Raw genomic sequence first — 19566 nt, 5'->3', positions numbered from 1 at the left:
CTCCGTGAGCTCTCCGAAATTTCATACTAAGTCGTACGATCCCAACCCCTCTCAACTACAACGATTTTCTACATTTCCCTACAGGGACCCTTATCCCATCTGGCATCCAAACCAGGATGATCACTATCCAGAACCACGGCCGGTCGAATTTCTTGGTTAATAACGCCCAAATTGTAGCGCCTAATGTTTACCAAAGCTCTTCCATAAGGTGCCACGGGATCGACAAAGTCATTGAATACTAGGTCTCACCAGATTGTAAAGCAAAAATTACAGAATTTCTCTTTTTTGTTTTTTGCTTTTTTTTTAATATAATGTGGTTTTCAATAATCAACGATCAATGAGCCATTATTAGATTAGCATGTGAGAACTATCTTACTCTTATCCCAGCCAAAGGACTGCAAAAAAAGATATTTGCCATCCCTTGAAGAATTTTGTACAAAACCATGTTCATGGCACAGTGCATCTGATTATGGACAGCAAGCATTAGCAAAGGCAATTGAAATCCGTCATAACATCAATGTATGAATGCAACCATGTGCATATAGCTGGGCTGCAATTCGCTTCGGTTCAGCTTCAGCACTCTTCAAGTCTTTAGTTTTTACCATACGCACGAGTCAGGACCTATCTTTGGTGCCCCCACTCCAGTCTCCAGGCATGGATGCAAAAACAAAGGATGAAAGGGACAATCTTATAATAAATGTAAGAATAATAATTGGAGGCTTGAGTACTACATGTAATGATAAGTGGTTGCGTTTTTCACCATGCTGCATGCCTAAGAACAAAACACAATCCTCAGTTCCCTACCCGAAGTTGGGTTTGTACAGTACGTACCCAATCAAGTCTGAATGCTTCCCACCTCTCTCTCTCTCTCTCTCTCTCTCACAGTTTACAGTTTACACCACTCTGCTACATATGCTACGAACATGCAAAGCATGCGGATTTACATATGAACGCATGCATGTCTTTAGCTGTACACGAATTATTTGGCTAATGGGTTTCACTACCAACATAACAAGTTCAGACTTCAGAGACCACAAAGCAAAACAACTAGTAGCACAGTAGCACTACATCATCATTCCACTTCGTGCAGAAACAAGGCAAGTCTTTCAAGGAGCTGCACCAAGAGAATGGTCATTAGGCTGGCCTTCTACCTTTGGAGGCACATTGTACACGTTCTTGAGCAGGTCCTGGATCTTGCAAAGCATCAACATCTGGGAAGGGTCGCCACTCCTTCCACTGCTTTGAGATACCCGTGAATTCTCTTGAAGCTTCATCTTTTCAAACAGGTATTGCTTCTCAGCCTCAGCCTCATTCAACCGGAGTTTCAGATATCTGCTGGCATAATCCTCCTCGGCCTTTTCTGACTTTGCAAGAGCAATTCTCTGGAGCCTCTCACCCTCTCGCCTTGCCTCATTGGCTTTAAGCTGGAACATGTCAGCCTCAGCCTGCTTAAGCCTCACGATGCTCTCTAGCTCATCAATCTGTTGCTTCTTCCGCTGCCTCTCCAAATTCAGCTCCTCCACTTCTCTGGCTTTATCCTCAAGCTCCCGGTCACAGGCCTCAAGAGCTAAACGGGCTTTCTTGAACATTCGCATCTTTTCCTCAGCAACCATTTCCATTTTTCTTATGGCCTCCTGCACTACTTCTGTAATCCGGTTGCATGCTTCCTGTGGGGCTATCAGGCGACCACCTTCTTCTGTTTCGGGGTTTTTCCCCAGGTCTACCTCAAGTTCTGCATGGAGAAAATTAAGATCACAAAATTTGAAACAAAGGAATGAACTTTTTTTATTCAATAGCAGATTGTCTACCTAGAATAGCAGCGCTACATTTTGACCTTGAATAAAGCACTGGATAACCGAACTAAAACAATTATTGGATATTGATATCAGTTTTTAACAAAAGGGTGCCTGAACAAGGTAATTCAGTACACCAAAGTACAGATCTTTTCAATAAGGAAGGTTGTTATTTTGCACTTCTGAAAGAAACTAACTTTAGATGGGGGTATCAACACTTCAACAGGCAAGCTAACTTGAAAAATTATCCACTAGGCTCAGAGCCCCTATTCCAAATCAGACCTTGGGACTGATTCCCTAGTAAAAGCATCAGTATTTCCAAAGATTTCACTATACTTTCATTGCCTCTGTCATCTTATAGTAGTAGTAGTAGTACTTGGACAGAATTAGAAACTTTGAAGAGAGAAAAGCATGAGAATGATATTGTGCTTAGAAAAGGAGGACGGTACAATCTTGAGTAGCCACTGTTGTTTGAATAAAAGAAGCTTCCATTTTGTCTTCACTTCCTTCTTATTATGCTTGAGAACCCTATTAGATTTTAATACACACAAGCTATCATCCCAGGCCCTGACAAGATGGTGTAACCACAACTTGAACCCTATTAGATTTTAATACACACAAGCCATCATCCCAGGCCCTGACAAGATGGTGTAACCACAACTTGAACCCTATTAGATTTTAATACACACAAGCTATCATCCCAGGCCCTGACAAGATGGTGTAACCACAACTTGAACCCTTCTCAAACCAAAATACCTACATGCATTCTGTTGAGACCCAAACACCCCCTCCAGAACCTATCAGCCATTCACAAGAAGACAGAGGAGCCAGGCGGCAGAGCCCCAGAATTAGTTACACTCAAAGTTGGCTACTCTGCCACCTGAAGATTTTCCACCCATGTTATCTGCCAGAGTTAGTTATTCAGAAATCAGAGGATATTCCCTATGATATTACACCTGTAGGCCAGCTATATAAGGCCATCATCACATAATGAAAGCAATGAATGATTCTTCCTTAGTTTTCCTCTCCCTGATTCCAGTTTCTTCCTTCCCTCCCTTCTCTCTTTTCTCTCCATTTTCTGTTTTAGGAAGTCAAGCCTCCCTCGAAGAGGTTTCCGAGATGAGCGGAAACTCACCAAGTTGGTATCAGAGCAAGGTTGCAGACCAGCAATGCCACAGACAAGATCCTCTACCATGGAAGATAGAGTCGACCAACTTGAGATTGGGTTCCATCAGGTACTGAACGAACTTAGGGATCTCAAGGTGGTCATCTCTAACCTCGCCTCCCAACAACAATCATGCGAGACCAGTCATCCAACAGGGGTTGATGCCTCTGTTTTCGGTAGCCAAGGAACTGGGGGTTACCCTGCCGGAAAGGTTACTGAAATCAATTTTCCCAACTATTCCGGTGGAGATCCCATTCCTCGGATTTTCAGAGCAGAGAGATTCTTCGAGTATCATGAGCAGAGAGATTCTTCAAGTATCATGAAACCCCTGCACACCAGCGCGTCACCATCGCTTCCATTAACCTAGAAGGCAATGCTATTTTCTGGCTTCAGTGGTATCGACAAACCCATCCTCAGGTAACTTGGGCGGAGTTCACAGAAGCCTTGTGCACTCGTTTTGGGCCGACGGCGTTTGTTGATTACAACGAACTCCTCACTCGACTAAAACAGACCGGGACAGTAGCAGACTACTAGCTCGAGTTCGAAAGAAAGGCGACCAGGGTACATGGATGGCCGGAGAAGGCTTTGGTAGGGTGTTTTGTGGGAGGTCTCAGAGAAGACATCCGCTTGGAAGTGAGAGCTCTTCAACCAACGACAGTCATGGCGGCGGTGGGTATGGCTCGCCTGCAAGAAGAGAAGATGGATAGCATGCGCAGAACCAACAAGCCTTCCTACACGAATGTGAAGGCTCCCCAGTGGACCGAACAGCAACCCATGAAACAAATTGGGGATTCTCAGAAGCCCATTCTGTCTAGGCCCACTATGCCCTTCAAGCGCCTCTCATGGGCTGAGATGCAGGCCCGACGCGAGAAGGGCCTTTGCTACAATTGTGATGACAAGTTTGGACCAGGCCATAAGTGCCGAGTCCAACGAGTGTTTCTCCTTCAGACAGAGGAAGAACCGGAAGAAAACATAGAAGACTGTGAACTAATCTGAGTTGAACCAGAACCAAGGGGAGCCGAGATCTCCTTACACGCCCTCATGGGCCTCAACCCTCTTCAGTCCATGCGAGTAGAAAGAAGGTTGGTGGGCCAATCTGTGATGATCTTGATTGACAGTGGCTCAACCCTGAATTTCATCACTTGCCGATTAGCAAGGCAACTAGGTATGTCTATACAACCCACTCCACTCTTTTCAATCTATGTGGCTAATGGAAGTCAGTTGACATGTGATGGTGTGCAAGAAGGAAAGGATCCTTATACAAGGCCACTATTTGGTGGTGGATCTCCACCCATTGGATTTCTTAGGGGCTGATATTATTCTAGGAATTCATTGGTTACATGGCCTAGGGCCGGCACTGTGTAATTGGGCCAAAATGACAATGGACTTTTATCAAGATGGTCAAAATTGCCATCTCCAAGGGGTGTGACCTCCGAGTCCCTAAGGTGATACTATAACTTCCATATTACGGGCCTCCAAGAATATTGGACAGCCCTTATTTATGCACTTAGGCATGCAGCCCACAGTTCCAACTTTAAACAATCAAGGTTGTGACCAGCCCATGGAAGCCCAACACGTGGCACTACGACCGATACTCGATAAGTTTGTTGATGTGTTCAAGGAACCAAGCCAATTACCTCCACCCCGAGCCCATGACCATCAGATACCCCTCTTACCAAAGTCTAAACCGGCCAATGTGAGGCCATATAGAAACCCCTATTTCCAGAAGCTAGAAATTGAGAAGGCGGTAAAAGAGCTAAAGAACAAAGGGCATATACAAACCAGCACCAGCCCATTTTCATCCCTTGTACTCCTAGTAAAAAAGAAGGATGGTAGTTGGCGGTTTTGTGTAGATTATCGGGCCCTGAATCAGATTACAGTGAAGGACAAGTTCCCGATACCCCTCATTGATGAACTGCTGGATGAGTTAGGAGAAGCACAGATGTTCTCCAAACTGGATCTGCGATCTGGGTACCATCAGATCCGGTTTCGCCAGGCCAACATCCACGAGACCGCTTTCCGAACCCATGTTGGCCATTATGAGTTCCTGGTTATGCCGTTTGGGCTCACCAACACCCCCTCCACCTTCCAAGCCCTTATGAATGACATTTTCAGGCCTTTCTTAAGGCAATTTGTTTTAGTATTCTTCGATGACATTCTGGCTTACAACAGGGACTGAGGCACCCATATGGAACATCTGAGATTTATCCTCACCTCTAAAGGAACATCAATTACATGCCAAAATGACCAAGTGTTCTTTTGGACAAAAACAGATACAATACTTAGGCCATGTGGTTGCAGTAGAGCGGGTCATGACAGACCTAGAAAAGATAGAGGCCATCCAAAAATGGCCCAAGCCCACTACTATTAAGGCTCTCAGGGGTTTCCTTGGGCTTACAAGGTATTATAGGCGTTTCATTAAGGGGTATGGGCTCATGGCCACCCCTCTAACGCGCCTGTTGAAGAAGGATTCTTTCAGATGGGTTGATGAAGCCCAACGGGCCTTTGAAGACTTGAAGACAGCAATTTCGAGCCCTCCAGTCCTTACTCTTCCAGATTTCACTCAGCCCTTTGAGATTGAGTGTGATGCCTCAAGTGCAGGGGTGGGGGCCATCCTGATGCAGAAGGGACAGCCCATTGCTTACTTCAGCAAGACCTTATCAGCCGCCCACCAGAACCAGTCCACTTATGTCAAGGAGATGATGGCAGTGGTAATGGCAGTCCATAAATGGCATACCTATCTATTGGGGCGCCAATTTATCATAAGGTCAGACCAACGAAGTCTGAAATATATAGCAGAACAAAGAGTGCACACTCTAGAGCAGCAAAAGTGGCTTAGTAAACTGATGGGCTTCGACTACCAAATAGAGTATAAACCTGGGCCTGCTAACAGGGTAGTTGATGCCTTATCACGGGTAGAAGAGCTGGCCCAACTAACCTACTCTCAGCCTAGTTTTCCCTTGTTTGAAACCATAAGGCAAGAAGCAAGGACTGATCCGCAGCTGTAGGACATTAGGGAAAAACTAAGGCAAAACCCTTCCCAGGTTGCAGGGTACCAAATTGTGGGGCCAGACTTCTTCTTCAAGGGACGGTTCATGATTGCTCCAAATTCCAGCCACAAAACTGAACAATTGAAGTTGTTTCATGATTCCTCCTTGGGAGGACATTCAGGAGTGCTAAGGACTCTAAAGAGGCTCAGCAGCCACTACCATTGGGTAGGTATGCACAAGGATGTGTTACACTATGTATTTGAATGCCAGACCCGTCAACGGCAGAAATACTCCTCACAGTCTCCCGCGGGCCTCCTACAGCCCCTCAAGATTCCAGAGCAAGTATGGGAAGACCTCTCCATGGACTTCATCACCGGACTTCCCCGTTCTTTACGGAAGGAAGTTATCATGGTAGTAGTTGACCGTCTCACCAAGTATATAGCCATTTCTCTGCCCTACCTCACCCTTACACTGCAGCAACGGTGGCTGACATCTTCATACGGGACGTCGCCAAATTGCATGGGACACCAAGATCCATTGTGTCAGACTATGACCCTGCCTTCCTGAGTTTCTGGAAGGAATACTTCCGATTGCAAGGAACCCAACTGCACCCGTCCACAAGTTACCACCCCCAGACGGATGGACAAACTGAAGTTCTTAATCGGTGCTTAGAAGCCTACCTGAGGTGCTTCATAGGGGAGAAGCCCAAACAGTGAGCTCACTGGCTTCCGTGGGCAGAATACTGGTACAACACAACTTATCAGTCAGTAGCAGGAATGACACCCTTCAAGGCTCTATATGGCAGAGAACCTCCTCCCATATTACCTTATGAATTTGGGTCGGCTAAGATGGCAGAAGTAGAGACTCGCCTACTGGCTAGAGATGAGATCCTTAGACTGCTCAAGGCCAACTTGACTAAAGCCCAGGAAAAGATGAAGGCCTACTATGACTCTCACCACCGCCCACTAGAGTTTCAGGTAGGTGATTTTGTTTACCTTAAGTTCCAACCTTACCGCCAGGTCTCAGTGATGAGACAGGCTTGGCACAAGCTAGCTCCCAGATATTATGGGCCCTATAAGGTGCTGGAGAGAGTGGGCCTTGTTGCTTACACCCGGTGTTTCACATTTCACTTCTCAAGAAAGCTGTGGGGAATCATACCCCTATCTCACCGAACTTACTCCAATTTACAGATGAAGGGGACATTTACATGGAGCCTATCAAGATTGTGGATTTCCGATGGGTTCGGCAAGGAGGGCAGGTGGTGCCAAAAGCCAAGGTTGAATGGGCCGATCTGCCTCCAGAAGAGGCCACATGGGAACCTTATCTAAGGCTGAATGAGTGCCTCCAGAAGAGGCCACATGGGAACCTTATCTAAGGCTGAATGAGAGTTTCCCAACCTAGACCTTGAGGGCAAGGTCAGTGCTAAGGGGGGAGGAACTGTTGAGACCCAAACATCCCCTCCAGAACCCACTAGGGGAGTGGAGCGGACCGCCACCTATCAGCCATTCACAAGAAGACAGAGGAGCCAAGTGGCAGAGCCCCAGAATTAGTTACACTCAGAGTTGGTTACTCTGCCACCTAAAGATTTTCCACCCATGTTATCTGCCAGAGTTAGTTATTCAGAAATCAAAGGATATTCCCTATGATACTACACCTGTAGGCCAGCTATATAAGGCCATCATCACATAATGAAAGCAATGAATGATTCTCCCTTAGTTTTCCTCGCGCTGATTCCAGTTTCTTCCTTCCCTCCCTTCTCTCTTTTCTCTCCATTTTCTGTTTCAGGAGGTCAAGCCTCCCTCGAAGAGGTTTCCGAGGTGAGCGGAAACTCACCACATTCCAAACCCAACTTTTACTCAAGCCCATGGCTAGAGAGTTTTGCTTCATACTGTCTTATGGGGAATATGGAGAATTGGAAAGGAAATACTAGATACTCAAAAACAAGCAAAATCCAATTCCAACAGTGATCGATCTTATCATAATTTGAACGGTTTGGTCCAGAAATCAGGGATATTCAAAGGTATTATGATGGATGGGACTCAAAAGCTGTACCTTAAGATTTCATATAGGATGATGCATCCAGTGGGAGTACCATCAAACTCAATTTTGACATGTGCCCACTGGGGGACCTAGTCATTTTAGCAAAGGAGGTAAAGATGGTAATAACATAATATTATAACTTTCTATGCTTGTTGGTTTTGATGATCCACCGATGGTAATAACTGCTATCTCTACTTCAGAAATTCTGACTATCTCTATTGACCATAAAATTCATAGAATAAGAGACTTCTAATTGGCATTGGTTGGATGAGATAGTGAACCAGAAGGCCATGGAGGCAATACTTATCATATCAGAGAAATACAGTCTCTACATACCAGGCTGAACCACCTTAGTGTTGGTGGGTTCTGAAATCTATTATTTTGGTAGCTCATGGTTTAGACAGCGAAAGTGCTAATAAAGTTCTCTAATAGAGACCTAACACACTGACCTACATGAATTTCCTTTTTTTCTTTTTGGTATTAGGCATATACTTGTTGGCGAGGGCTGCCCTTGGCATTCTTTGACTGTTATAGACCAAACAAAAGGACCATAGGTAGCATCACCGAAACCTCCTACTCAAATTCAGACCTGTTAAAGCCCCAGTTAACAGTGTTCCACCCTTTAAAACAATAAACAAACATCCTAGGGAACAAAATTTACATGGCATCATGATCATCATCCATCCAGAGGACCACCTTAAGATCAAGTTACCATTTGAATATATCCTGAAGTTTGAGTTTGCCTGTTTCCATCAACCATACTGCACAAATAATGTGCATATGTTCCAATAACCTTCTAATAGCCTGGATATGGACAACCCTAGAGGACTTTTTCAACACTGTAGAAACACCAACATAAAAAGATGTTTGTAAACATTCATGCAAGAGGTCCTTAAAAAGTTACACCGCTCCACCAAGCTAAATTAATGACTAATAATTGATATCTATAAGGCATATAAGAAATTGAAAAATACTTCCAACCATCACTAGTCTCCATGTTAATTAAATTTCAGATGCCACTCTTCAAGCTAATCATGTCAAGCATGAGTCAACTAATTTAAATGCTTAAGAAAAGCAAGTACCTTGGAAGAAATGCAGCATTAATTTGCAGGCTGTTGACTCTGGAAGCCCACCCTTAATCTTTTCAATGAGGTCTTCACATTTCCAGAACAGCTTTCTCCCTCTGGAATCCTCACTTCCACGGAAGATCCTACTAGCAAAATCCAGTTCTCTCATTAAAGCCTCTCGATCCCAGCAAGGTGCACAGTGTTGAAACACATCTTTGACCCACCCTAACAACTCAGATGTCCTATTACAAGCTCGGCACCTAAAAAGCATCTCAGTGGCACCAGCTCCTTTCTTAACACAGGGTCCCATGCCAATTTGTCCATCACGGATAGCACAATCTGTGTGAGTCCAATGAGAACACAGATCACAACCAATCCAGCGGCATGTGTTCACTTCAAAGTCAAACTTGTTACAAATCACGCACATGCAAAGATTGCAGAAACCATTTCTATTGGTGCATATGTCACAGGTACAATCATCTGCAGGAAGCTGGTTTTGACATGCAATGTTTCTGCATCTCTTGTACACAAAAATCTCAATGAGAGATGTCTGTGACAGGCTGATATTTGGATGTAGAAACGCCTGGATTCCTGTATTTATTGCGACAAGAATTTCTAGTTGTACCCTGTGTGCTCTAATCAAGGTCTTAGCTGTCAAATCAGGCCTAGCCTGAACGAGCTTCTGCAGAATCAAGAACTCGTCTCTATGCTGAGATCCACCAGTTCCTTCAAGGATTACACGGAGTTCGCTCTTCAGCTCTTCTAGAAGCTCATCTGGCAGAGAATGCATTCTTTCAGAGATAATCTCAACCCTTTCTCTAGCTACATCCCGCAGAGACAACTTATCTGAACTAGAAACCCGACGGATAACTGACTGTTCGGGGCAATCGTTCTCCCCTTCCTTCTCCTTCTCCAGCTTTATTCCCATAAGAACAGCATCACCAGTAGGCCAGGTTTCATGTGAACTGGCACTCTCTGATGGGGACTCACGGACCTGCTCTGAATTTGAACCAGGCTCTTGGGGATCTGGGGATCCGCCAGCTTCTGATGAAGCCAGGGATAGGGAAGTCTGTAATCCTCCAGCTCGTGACTGCTGTCGTGGAGGCAACATCTTTGAGGCCGATTGGTGGTGGAAGTTGGCACCAGAAGATGTTCCCATCAAGTACACGCCTCACTTATATCTGCAAGTACAAATTACAATCACCAAAAACTTCTTAGAAAGATCAATTATAAGACACTTATCCCTCAAAACAAAACAAACATAACGATGATTCCAGAACAGCAATCTATTATTCTATGTCCTCGACATATTTAAAAGAAATGGGTGTATCATAAACTCAAATATGGGTTAACTCACAGTACCAACAAAATTCAGCATTGGCAAAATTATATTCAAGAAAGAATAGTAAAATTTCAACCAGAAGAGGGAAAACCCTATCCGAAGTCAGCTTTCAACTTGAAACAGATAATTGAAAACAATAAACCAAATCAAAAGAAAAAAATAAAATCACAAGTAGAAGCAAACAGCAAGAAGACCCCAATTCACCAACTGTAAAAAAGCCCCCAACTTTCTAAATGCAAATCAAGCTTCGCCCGAAAATATTCCATAAAATCACAAGAAAAGGGGAAAGGACAAGCTCAACGTTCAACTACAAGGAGCATCCACGTTTCCCCAAAATCAAATCTTGCAGTACAAAAAGCAGTCGCAAAATCAAAAGGCAGAATTATCAGTAATCCAAAATCCAAATTCACATCGAGACAAATGATAATCATAAACAAACCTGAAAAGCACCCAAAATTTCTACTCAAATAAACCATAAATAGGCAGAGAGCATGACTTGTAAACTTGTAGCTATCTAAACGAAATTACTCACCAGAAAAAAAAATAAAAAACGGAAAGAGCAACCCAGCAAACAGTCCGTTGATGATCGAACGAAGTAGAAAAGAGCTCAAAAAGAGAATTAGAGAGAAATTTTGGGATGAACGAATTCCCTCTTTCCCCTTCGGATGAAATATCTCCGACCAAAACCCTAATCCACCGAAAACATGACTGCAGAAATGCCAGAAGACGGGTTGCATTTTCAACTCACTTTTATACGCAAAAAAACAAGAGATATGACCGGGGCTGCCGGTCGCCTACCAAGTTGACCCGACCAGTTGCTTCAATTTTTCACATTTTGCCGTGCATGCTAACCTGGCATGGCCGTTCACGTCACTTTCTTTGCGACTCCCCAATAATACACGGACGCGTTTCATTCACCACAAACTAAATAAATAAATTAAATTAAGAGAAATTATCTAAAATGTAACATGATTTTTCAGCGTTAAGAGACAGACGATCGAGTGTTTGTAATTACCATTTTACCCTTTATTACTATTCGAACATAACCCTTTGCCTCGGCCTCTGCGCCTCCGCCCTTCTCTGTCTCCGCCTCCCTCTCTCCATCTCCCGTTCTTCTTCGATAAGCATCTCCTATTCTCTGCCTCCATCCGAAATTTTGAGATTGAGAGAGAGATATCCGTACTTTGTATCTTCAAAGATCGAAAGCAAAAGGCCACGAGGGAGACGAGAAAAGCAGCGGCAAAGGACGGAGAGACAGCATCGGCGGCCGCTGAGGGTTTATGGTTCCTCCTCTCCTCCGTCTATTGCGGCACCGTCATTCCCTTCCTCTTCGAAACTCCCTCTTCCTCCCTCGCCGCCGAGGAACTCGCCTTGAGATTTCCAATGGTATAGAAGACGACGAGGAGCACCATTAGATAAACGACAGAGACTCTGCAACGAAACCCTCCATATCAAAAGACACCAAGTAGACGCCAAGTTCTTCAGCAGTTTGCTGGAAATAACGCCATTAGCCCATAGCATCAACAAATTCTATACTCAGATATGGAATTGAATGATTCAAACTATCAAAATAGTGAAAGCAAAATTATACAATGAATAGCTCTGAGTTTTTAATTAGGCTCCATTTGGGAATGTATTTTGGTTCAGTTTTGCGGTGTTTGGCAAGAATACAATTGAAAATACATTTTTCAATGCATATTTACATTCAAAAGAGATGTAAATGTCAATAAAAAATAAGTAAATTTGCATTCAGTGTAGGTTTTTGTTAAAAAAAGCATATATTTTATTTGGATTCATGTTTTCATCCATTATAACTAAAAGTCTGTCCGATAAGAAAGTAAATTTATGAATGTATATTTGCATTCACACTTTATTTGTCATGTTTGCATTTACATGAACGTTTATTCTCTTCATATTGGTATTTACACTTTATTTGCATGCTTCCCATGCAAAGCCTTAGAAATAGTGGGGAATGTGCCATGCATGAGCTTTCTTTGAAGCAAAAGGAGCTAGGGGTGCAATTTGGGTGGGCCCAACTTGAGTCCAATCTAGTTCAATCAAAGTTTTTTACTTATTTTTACAGGTTGGGTTTGAGTTTTTGAACTTTAAGCAGGGCTTAGGCCAAAAAACTCAAGCCTATCCATCTCAATTTGAGCCTACCCAATATTTTATGATATACATATCTACATATTATCAATCTATTCCACTTAAAAAATTGTGCTACAAAGCTAAATGCACTTAAGCCCAACTCAAGACGTTGGGTTAATCTCATGTTGGACCAAGGTCGGTATGAAAAAAATTACTGGTATTTTTCAATAATTAATGATAACTTACTAATAAATTACAATAATTATAGATAATTTACTAACCAAGGCCCAAGTTTACCAAACCAAGTTTAAATTCGAACTTTCCAACTCATGCCCAACCCAAGCTTAATCCAACATCTTGGGTTGGGCTTGGGATTAGGTGTGTTGAGTTTTGTAGAAGCAAAATATGTTGATAATATGTAGATACGTATATCGTAAAATGTTAGGAAAGCTCAAATTTGGTCAAGTAAAGCTTAAGCTACCCAAGCCTAACATGAGTTTAAATTATATTTGAATTTTTATGGCATAGTCCAGCTTTAAGTTTGAAAACTTAAGCCCAACTTGTGTAAAAGCTTTGGTTAAGTTGGGTTAGACTTAAGTTGGGCCCACCCAAGTTACACTATTACCTCCCTTTGCCTCAAATTCTTTTGACAAAGCCCATGCAAAGGACAAGTCCTTGCTAGTTTACTAATAATTTTGTGTTGATTTCTACTATTTCGTGGACATGGTAATTTTCATATTTTGGGGAATTTACTAATAATATAATTTTGTGCTATTTTTTACAATTTCATGGGAATTTTCTATTATTCATGGTAATTTTTGCTAATTATCGGTGATTCATCATCATTTGTGGTAATTTATGAAGATTATTGGAAAATTTAACGCACTTTTTTAAATTATTGGTATTTTTTGCTAAATTATACACGTTTAAGGTAATTTTTGTCTATTTATTTAGCTAAAAATGTTGTTTTATTTTCTATTTGTAATAATTCCTCTATTTATGTCACTAATAGATAAATTTAAGGGATTATAGCTGATAAGGGCAATTTTTGGGCCCTAATATCAATAAAAATAATCCTTTTAATATAATTTCTAAAATAAGTTAACTTTTTTTAAAATATATCAAATAAAGGCAAAAACATTGTTCATCTTCTTCATCTGGCGCTTTCCCATCTTGCCATGGGGCCAATCACCCCTCGACTCCTCTCCAAATCCAGTGCTTCTCGCCTAGCTCCTCCGCCAAGCCTTCCCACTTATCACCTCCCTCACCCTCTACGCTCTTACGCCTTCCACTCTCCTCCTCCTTGCCCTTCAATGGCCCTCCCTCCATCACATCAAGCTTGTTCATTGGCATCAACGCTCTAGTATCATCCCTCCCCGATCGAATTTCCTTCCTCTGTTAGAGCACTGCTCTACCATCACCTCTCTCAATCTCTCCCACTTCTACTACTAGACCAAAGACCTCCCCCCGCCCCCCAAGCTCATCCTTCCGTTGCCGCTTCCTCCTTCTCCCTCCTCAATCTTCTCACTCTCTCCTCTAAGGGGTTCAATTCGCAAGAACTTCTTGCCATCACCCTCAATGACCAGTCGTTGTTGCCGCTCCACCCACCTCCGACAACGCCAATCTGACGAAGAAGGAGGTTGAAAAGATGAAATCTATTGGGATCTCACCAGAGCCAAGTTCATCACCTCCAACCTCAAACCCCAATCTGGGCTCTATGTCACTATCATCGTTGACGGTGTGATGACCCTTCTTGTCAGAAATTCTCGAAGGCAAGCATACAGCAGAACCAAAACAGGGAAGCCCAACCAAGTGTTGCCGGAAATTGTTGCATGAGTGGCGACGAACCCAAGCTTTGTTTAAGTGTCAATAGAAAAAGGGTATTGCAGATTAAGCGATTGAAGTGAAAGTTTAGGGGAAATGAGAGGATTGAAGTGGATAGGGGGCCCGATTCAAGTGTCCTAGAATGTGTATACTAATTGAGAGAAATTTATTCGATGGTTTGGAGAGGAAGAAGATGTACAGTGTTTTTGCCTTTATTTGATATATTTTTAAAAAAGTTAATATATTTTAGCAATTATATTAAAAAGATTATTTTTATTGATATTAGGGCTCAAAAGTTGCCCTTAACAGCTATAATCCTTAAATTTAAATTTAACTAACAACAATTTTTTTTAAATAACAATAATTTAAAATAAATATACAACAAATTTCAAAACATAAATTTAAGTGAAGCAAAAGTCAAACATTAAAAGCACAAATTCATCAGCTAACATAATTAACACCAATCATTTTAATTTATTACAGCTATTTTTTGGTATTTTAACAGTAATATTTGGTAATATCTTTTGGTAACTTTTATTTAATCATGAATATAAATAATAGATTTCTAATTGAATTTTGGGATTTTTTAACTAATTTCGAAAATGATTAATTAATTTTGGTATGAGTTATTTATTAATAAAAATGAAAATTATTAATTATTAAAAACAATATTTGTTGGTATTTTTAGCTATTCATGAAAATTATATTGGTAATATTTATAACTAAAAAATTAGCAAAAACAGTAAATTAACTAAAAATTACCTAAAAACAGTATATTCCAAAAATTACAGAAAATTATTTTTTAGTTTTACCTAAATTTTATTTTTAGTAAAAACTAAAATGTTATTAATAAAAATTAAAATATTATTTAATTAGTAACAAAAATAATTATTGGTAAGTTTTCATTAATTATTTTTTAGTTAAAAATACAGAAAATTACCAAAAAATATAAAAATAAATAAATGACCAGAAATTACTTGAAAATTACCAAAGGTAGTAAATTACCTAAAAATTATCAAATACTAATAAATTATCCAAAATTACCTAAAAAATACAAAACGGGTCGGAACTATTAATGGTAAACCAATACCCGATCCACCAAACATGTCACTTTAGTTAAATGGATCACGTAGTGGATAGTCTGACCCATTTAACTCATCTCTTTCACCCATTTCCATCTACAGTGCCGCTGAGCACAGCAGGTGCATTAGGTGTTTAAACAATTGTTTTATATAGATTTAGTTCTTAATACTCTTTTAAAACGAGAAAACAGAACTATGAATGCCATTATATATTAAAAAAAAAACGTTGAGAAAACATAGGGGCAGAGTCCCTGTTTAAAAGCCCCTCTTTTAATGTGTGAAAACAATGGTACATATCTCCACAAGAAACCGTACCTTTTCCAGTGATGATCTAGGCAGCGTGAGATTGAAGATGTGCATCCTTGTTTGACTCCTGTTACATATAATTCATCCATTTCAATATGCAACTCTTCCGAGTTCCCTTAAATCTTAAAATTAGAAGGAAAAAAAAGAGAGAGAGAGAGAGAGAATTAGAATTAAAAAAGAGAATTAATGGTGTTAATACAAACTTTGTACCTATTGAATCAGTATAATTTTACTAAAAAAATAATCACTTTGTTAGATTAAATAAGGTTGCCATTGTTCAAACACAGAGCAATATTTGAACAGTGTTGCTACTGTTCAAATACAACAACAGTTGCAGGGCTCATACCTTCTTCAAAGAGATGCAGTTGGGAGAAAATAAGAGATTCAGAACGATTGTAATGTATCCTCTTTGACAATAAGATTTTCAGAATATAAACATAGACCACCTAGTCTTTTAGAAAAAGGTAGTTAGAAGCCAGCGAATAAATAGCTAGAAGCCTAGAAGAGAGGCGTGTGAGAGGCAATCGAGGTAAACAAAATCAAAGTATCGGAGTCCCAATTCTGTGGTTTCCCAATAAAAACTTCTCACGTATGTGATTTTCCTAGTAAAAGGGAGAAAAGAAAGGGTGAGAGTTGCTGAGGTGGCAAGTTCTAGTGCTTTTAGAGGGAATCTTGCACCCTCTCTAGAATTGCTCCATTGGAGTAATGGAGAAAGGAGAGGGTTGCTGACATAGCAAGCTCTACTTTAGTATATATAGATGGCAATGGGGTGGATTCGGGGTGGGGATCATATTCCCCATCCCCGTCCCCGATTCTGAAATTAACCCCATCCCCATCCCTGATCCCCACTGGGGATAAAATTTGTCATCCATCCCCGATCCCCGGCAGGGATGGACTTCCCACGAGGATTCAGAGATGGAGGACACATAAATTTACTTAAAAAAATAAAAATTTTAAATTATAAATAATATTTTAAATATGTTTTGATATATATATATATATATATATATATAATAGTATAGTATATTTAATATAAATAACATTTAAATATATATAATCGAGGTCGGGGCAGGGCAAGGACCTCAATCCCCATCCCCGACTCCAACCCCGATCGGGGATTCCTATTAATTCCCATCCCCGTCCCCGCCCTACCAAAACAATCCCCATCCCCAACTCCATTGGATTGGGGAAGTCAGATCCCCGTCAAGGATAGAGAAAATTGCCATCCCTAGTTTTAATCTAGGCCCTATTACAGGTGGACCATTTGAAAAACCACAGAGCTTGGGTGGTGGAGGTTGGATGGCTTGATAAGCCCATGCAAGAAACCCCAAAAGCACGCTACTGATATCTTCTTAAACATATATGTAACAATGAACATCCACGAACAATAAGGGTACATGTATTAATTAACCAAACCTTGGCATTCAGATAAAAATCCATTTCTTTTCAATATTTTCAGCTCTAGAAATGATAAGAATCCAGCTCTTGATGGAAAGAAAATCTGCATTCAGAATGCGAGAGAGATGTAGCTAACGCAAGATCTCTTGCCCACATATACTCACAACACACTGCCCCCGTGAATTGGGAATATCTCCCCCTGCATAATACTATGCAAGAGGATGAGATCTTCTCCATGTGTGGTTGCGATGTTATGTGGGGAAACGTGGGTAGAGTTCTCATGGGTAGGAGATCCAGACTCAATGCAACCATGCAGGGATTTCTATGCTTTCACACAGGTCACAGAGAATGGCCAGCGCTACTCAACGAAGGTAGCTTCTGTGTTTTCTACAACTTTGAAATATTTTTATCAAAATTTCTCTTTTTTAATTTTGTTTTTAGTTGAAATCTGAAATATATATTTTTTATTTTTTTCATTCTTTAAAATTTCCACTTTTTTCTAAATAGGTATGGTTTTCTATATTTTTTGCAATTATTGTTTTTAGATTATTTTACTTGAAACATATAGAGGCCATTTGGCAAGTCTTTTTGGGAAGATTTTCCGATAGCTCTAACAATCAAAAGACACATTGAGCTACTACATTAAGATCTGAGCAGCCTGAGGCCCATTTGGTTAAGGCGTGTCCTTTAGCGTGTCTTTCTGTGCAAAGACAAATAGAAAAAAAAAGCTAGCAATTGGACGTTTTGGGCTTCTCTTGTCTTTTCGCCACATCAGCTTTTGGTGGCTATATCTATCATGAATCAAACGGGAAAAGACCGAATTACAGTCTGCCAAGCTTGTAAATAGCTGGTAGACCGCGCGGAAAGACACCAAATGGGGCCCCAATTTTTGAATTATTTTATGTACTTTTCTGTAATTTCTGATTTTTTGATGAAATATATACTTGTGAGTTTTTATCTTTTTGTACCTATTTTATGCATTTTTTTTCTTTTTTAGTTGAACTACATTTTTTTATTTTTTTATCATTTTATGCATTTTCTGTAATTTTTTTTATTTTTGGCTGAAAAAATATATTTTGATTTTTGTGCAATTTTTAATGTTTTTTTCAATTTCTCCTTTATACTTCTATTTAATTTTTTATTATTTCCCAAGTTTTTTTGCAACTTCTTATGTTTTACACTAAATTTACAAGGCAATTGGACGTGTAAGGGCATTGTAGTCATAAAAATGTGTTTAATAAGGGTGATTCGCCATTCAGGGATAGTTTGGTCATGAAAATTGCATTTATGTGATGTAGACAATTACTTTTAATAAACACTAATGGCGTTCTAATGGATGATGAGTTTTGGAAAACAAAAGCTTACTGAAATGGGGTTTCTTGGATGTTTTGAAAAATTATGGTGAGTTTAAGAGAAATGCTAAAAAGTCATAGTAAGTATTCGATAATTTCCCTAAAATTAAACACATACACGCTATTTGCTACTCCCTATTAGAGTTCGTACTCGTAGATTATCGGACTCTCTTAGCATTAGCAACACCAGGCTGTTGATGCACACTAAAAGAGAGAGAACTCTTTGGGTGGGGCCCCTAAATAATCACAATGAGCTCTTGCATTGTTGATAGCCTCCTACGACTACGGGTGCAAATGGATAAGATCATAATTCGATCCGATTCAAGATCCAATCCTATTTGGTCGTGTTCAAATCACCCCTGATCGGATCTGACAATAGGATATGGTCGGATTTGAATCACCCCTATCCAATACCGATATATTATATATTTATAAATTTGTTAAATTTTTATTTTTTTATAAAAAGCATGTATGTATATATGACAAAAATAATTAAAAAATATAAGTATTTTTTGTTTTTATTTTATTTTATTTAATATATTTTATTTTTTTAATAATTTACTAATGAAAAAAAAAACAAGTCAAATGGGATCAAATCCGAAGATCCAAGTTACCGTAGCATTCAAATTCAAATCGAATCCTATCACATCCGATCGAATTCAAATCAATTTCTATCAGATCTGAAGATCTGGCTTACCGATATTCATAATCCAAAACTAATCTATTAATTGTATTGGAGAATTGAAGTTTGAACCAGATTCGGATGTGAATGGATTCTATCCAATTTTGACACACTCCATATTCTATCCAATTACGACGCTAGTACTAATGTTATCACTAACTAAACGGTAAAACCCTTTGGATCCTGTATTCCTCTTATATAATTGGGTTTAGACAGCTTCAATAAATTTGGAAACGGATATGTATCATTAAAACATTTTGGATTCGATCCAAAGATTTGAATATGTATTGAAAACATTATGAAAATTTTCATGAATTTTCTTTTGGTGAAAATTTTCATGAACTAACTGGTATCGTAAGATTTGGACAAAAGTGACTGGTGAGTGACTCCATGGCCTTTCCAAATGTCTAGTTAAATGATGGATTTCATTAATTATT

The 19566-nt window shown here is 40.1% G+C and overlaps 1 protein-coding gene across 2 annotated transcripts; it reads right to left on the bottom strand.

The window, feature by feature from the left end:
* Nucleotides 1-671: 671 nt before the first annotated feature.
* On the bottom strand, nucleotides 672-16531 carry LOC148878467 (OBERON-like protein). Of its 2 annotated transcripts, XM_088955111.1 has the most exons (6): nucleotides 16044-16531; nucleotides 15707-15764; nucleotides 11413-11889; nucleotides 10930-11321; nucleotides 9071-10236; nucleotides 672-1732 (listed from the first exon to the last, which is right to left on the bottom strand). In XM_088955111.1, the coding sequence occupies exons 5-6, from the start codon at nucleotides 10212-10214 to the stop codon at nucleotides 1107-1109; spliced, it is 1770 nt and encodes a 589-aa protein (XP_088811237.1). In that variant the 5' UTR covers nucleotides 10215-10236; nucleotides 10930-11321; nucleotides 11413-11889; nucleotides 15707-15764; nucleotides 16044-16531; the 3' UTR covers nucleotides 672-1106. The 2 variants fall into 2 exon arrangements, with proteins under 2 accessions (XP_088811237.1, XP_088811244.1); XM_088955118.1 differs by lacking the exons at nucleotides 10930-11321; nucleotides 15707-15764; nucleotides 16044-16531 and having other exon boundaries at nucleotides 11413-12042.
* Nucleotides 16532-19566: the final 3035 nt, after the last annotated feature.

Source organism: Nelumbo lutea, chromosome 1, assembly GCF_056320005.1.
Source record: "Nelumbo lutea isolate HS-2025 chromosome 1, American lotus-T2T, whole genome shotgun sequence".
Classification (NCBI taxonomy): domain Eukaryota; kingdom Viridiplantae; phylum Streptophyta; class Magnoliopsida; order Proteales; family Nelumbonaceae; genus Nelumbo; species Nelumbo lutea.
This window is presented reverse-complemented; position numbering and strand designations above follow the sequence as displayed.

Coding starts and splice junctions, on each gene's coding strand:
- LOC148878467 (XM_088955111.1), bottom strand. CDS start 10,214: ATGGGAACATCTTCTGGTGCCAACTTCCACCACCAATCGGCCTCAAAG. Junction 1,733..9,070: donor AATGCTGCATTTCTTCCAAG/GTACTTGCTTTT, acceptor TTCTCCATGCAG/AACTTGAGGTAGACCTGGGG.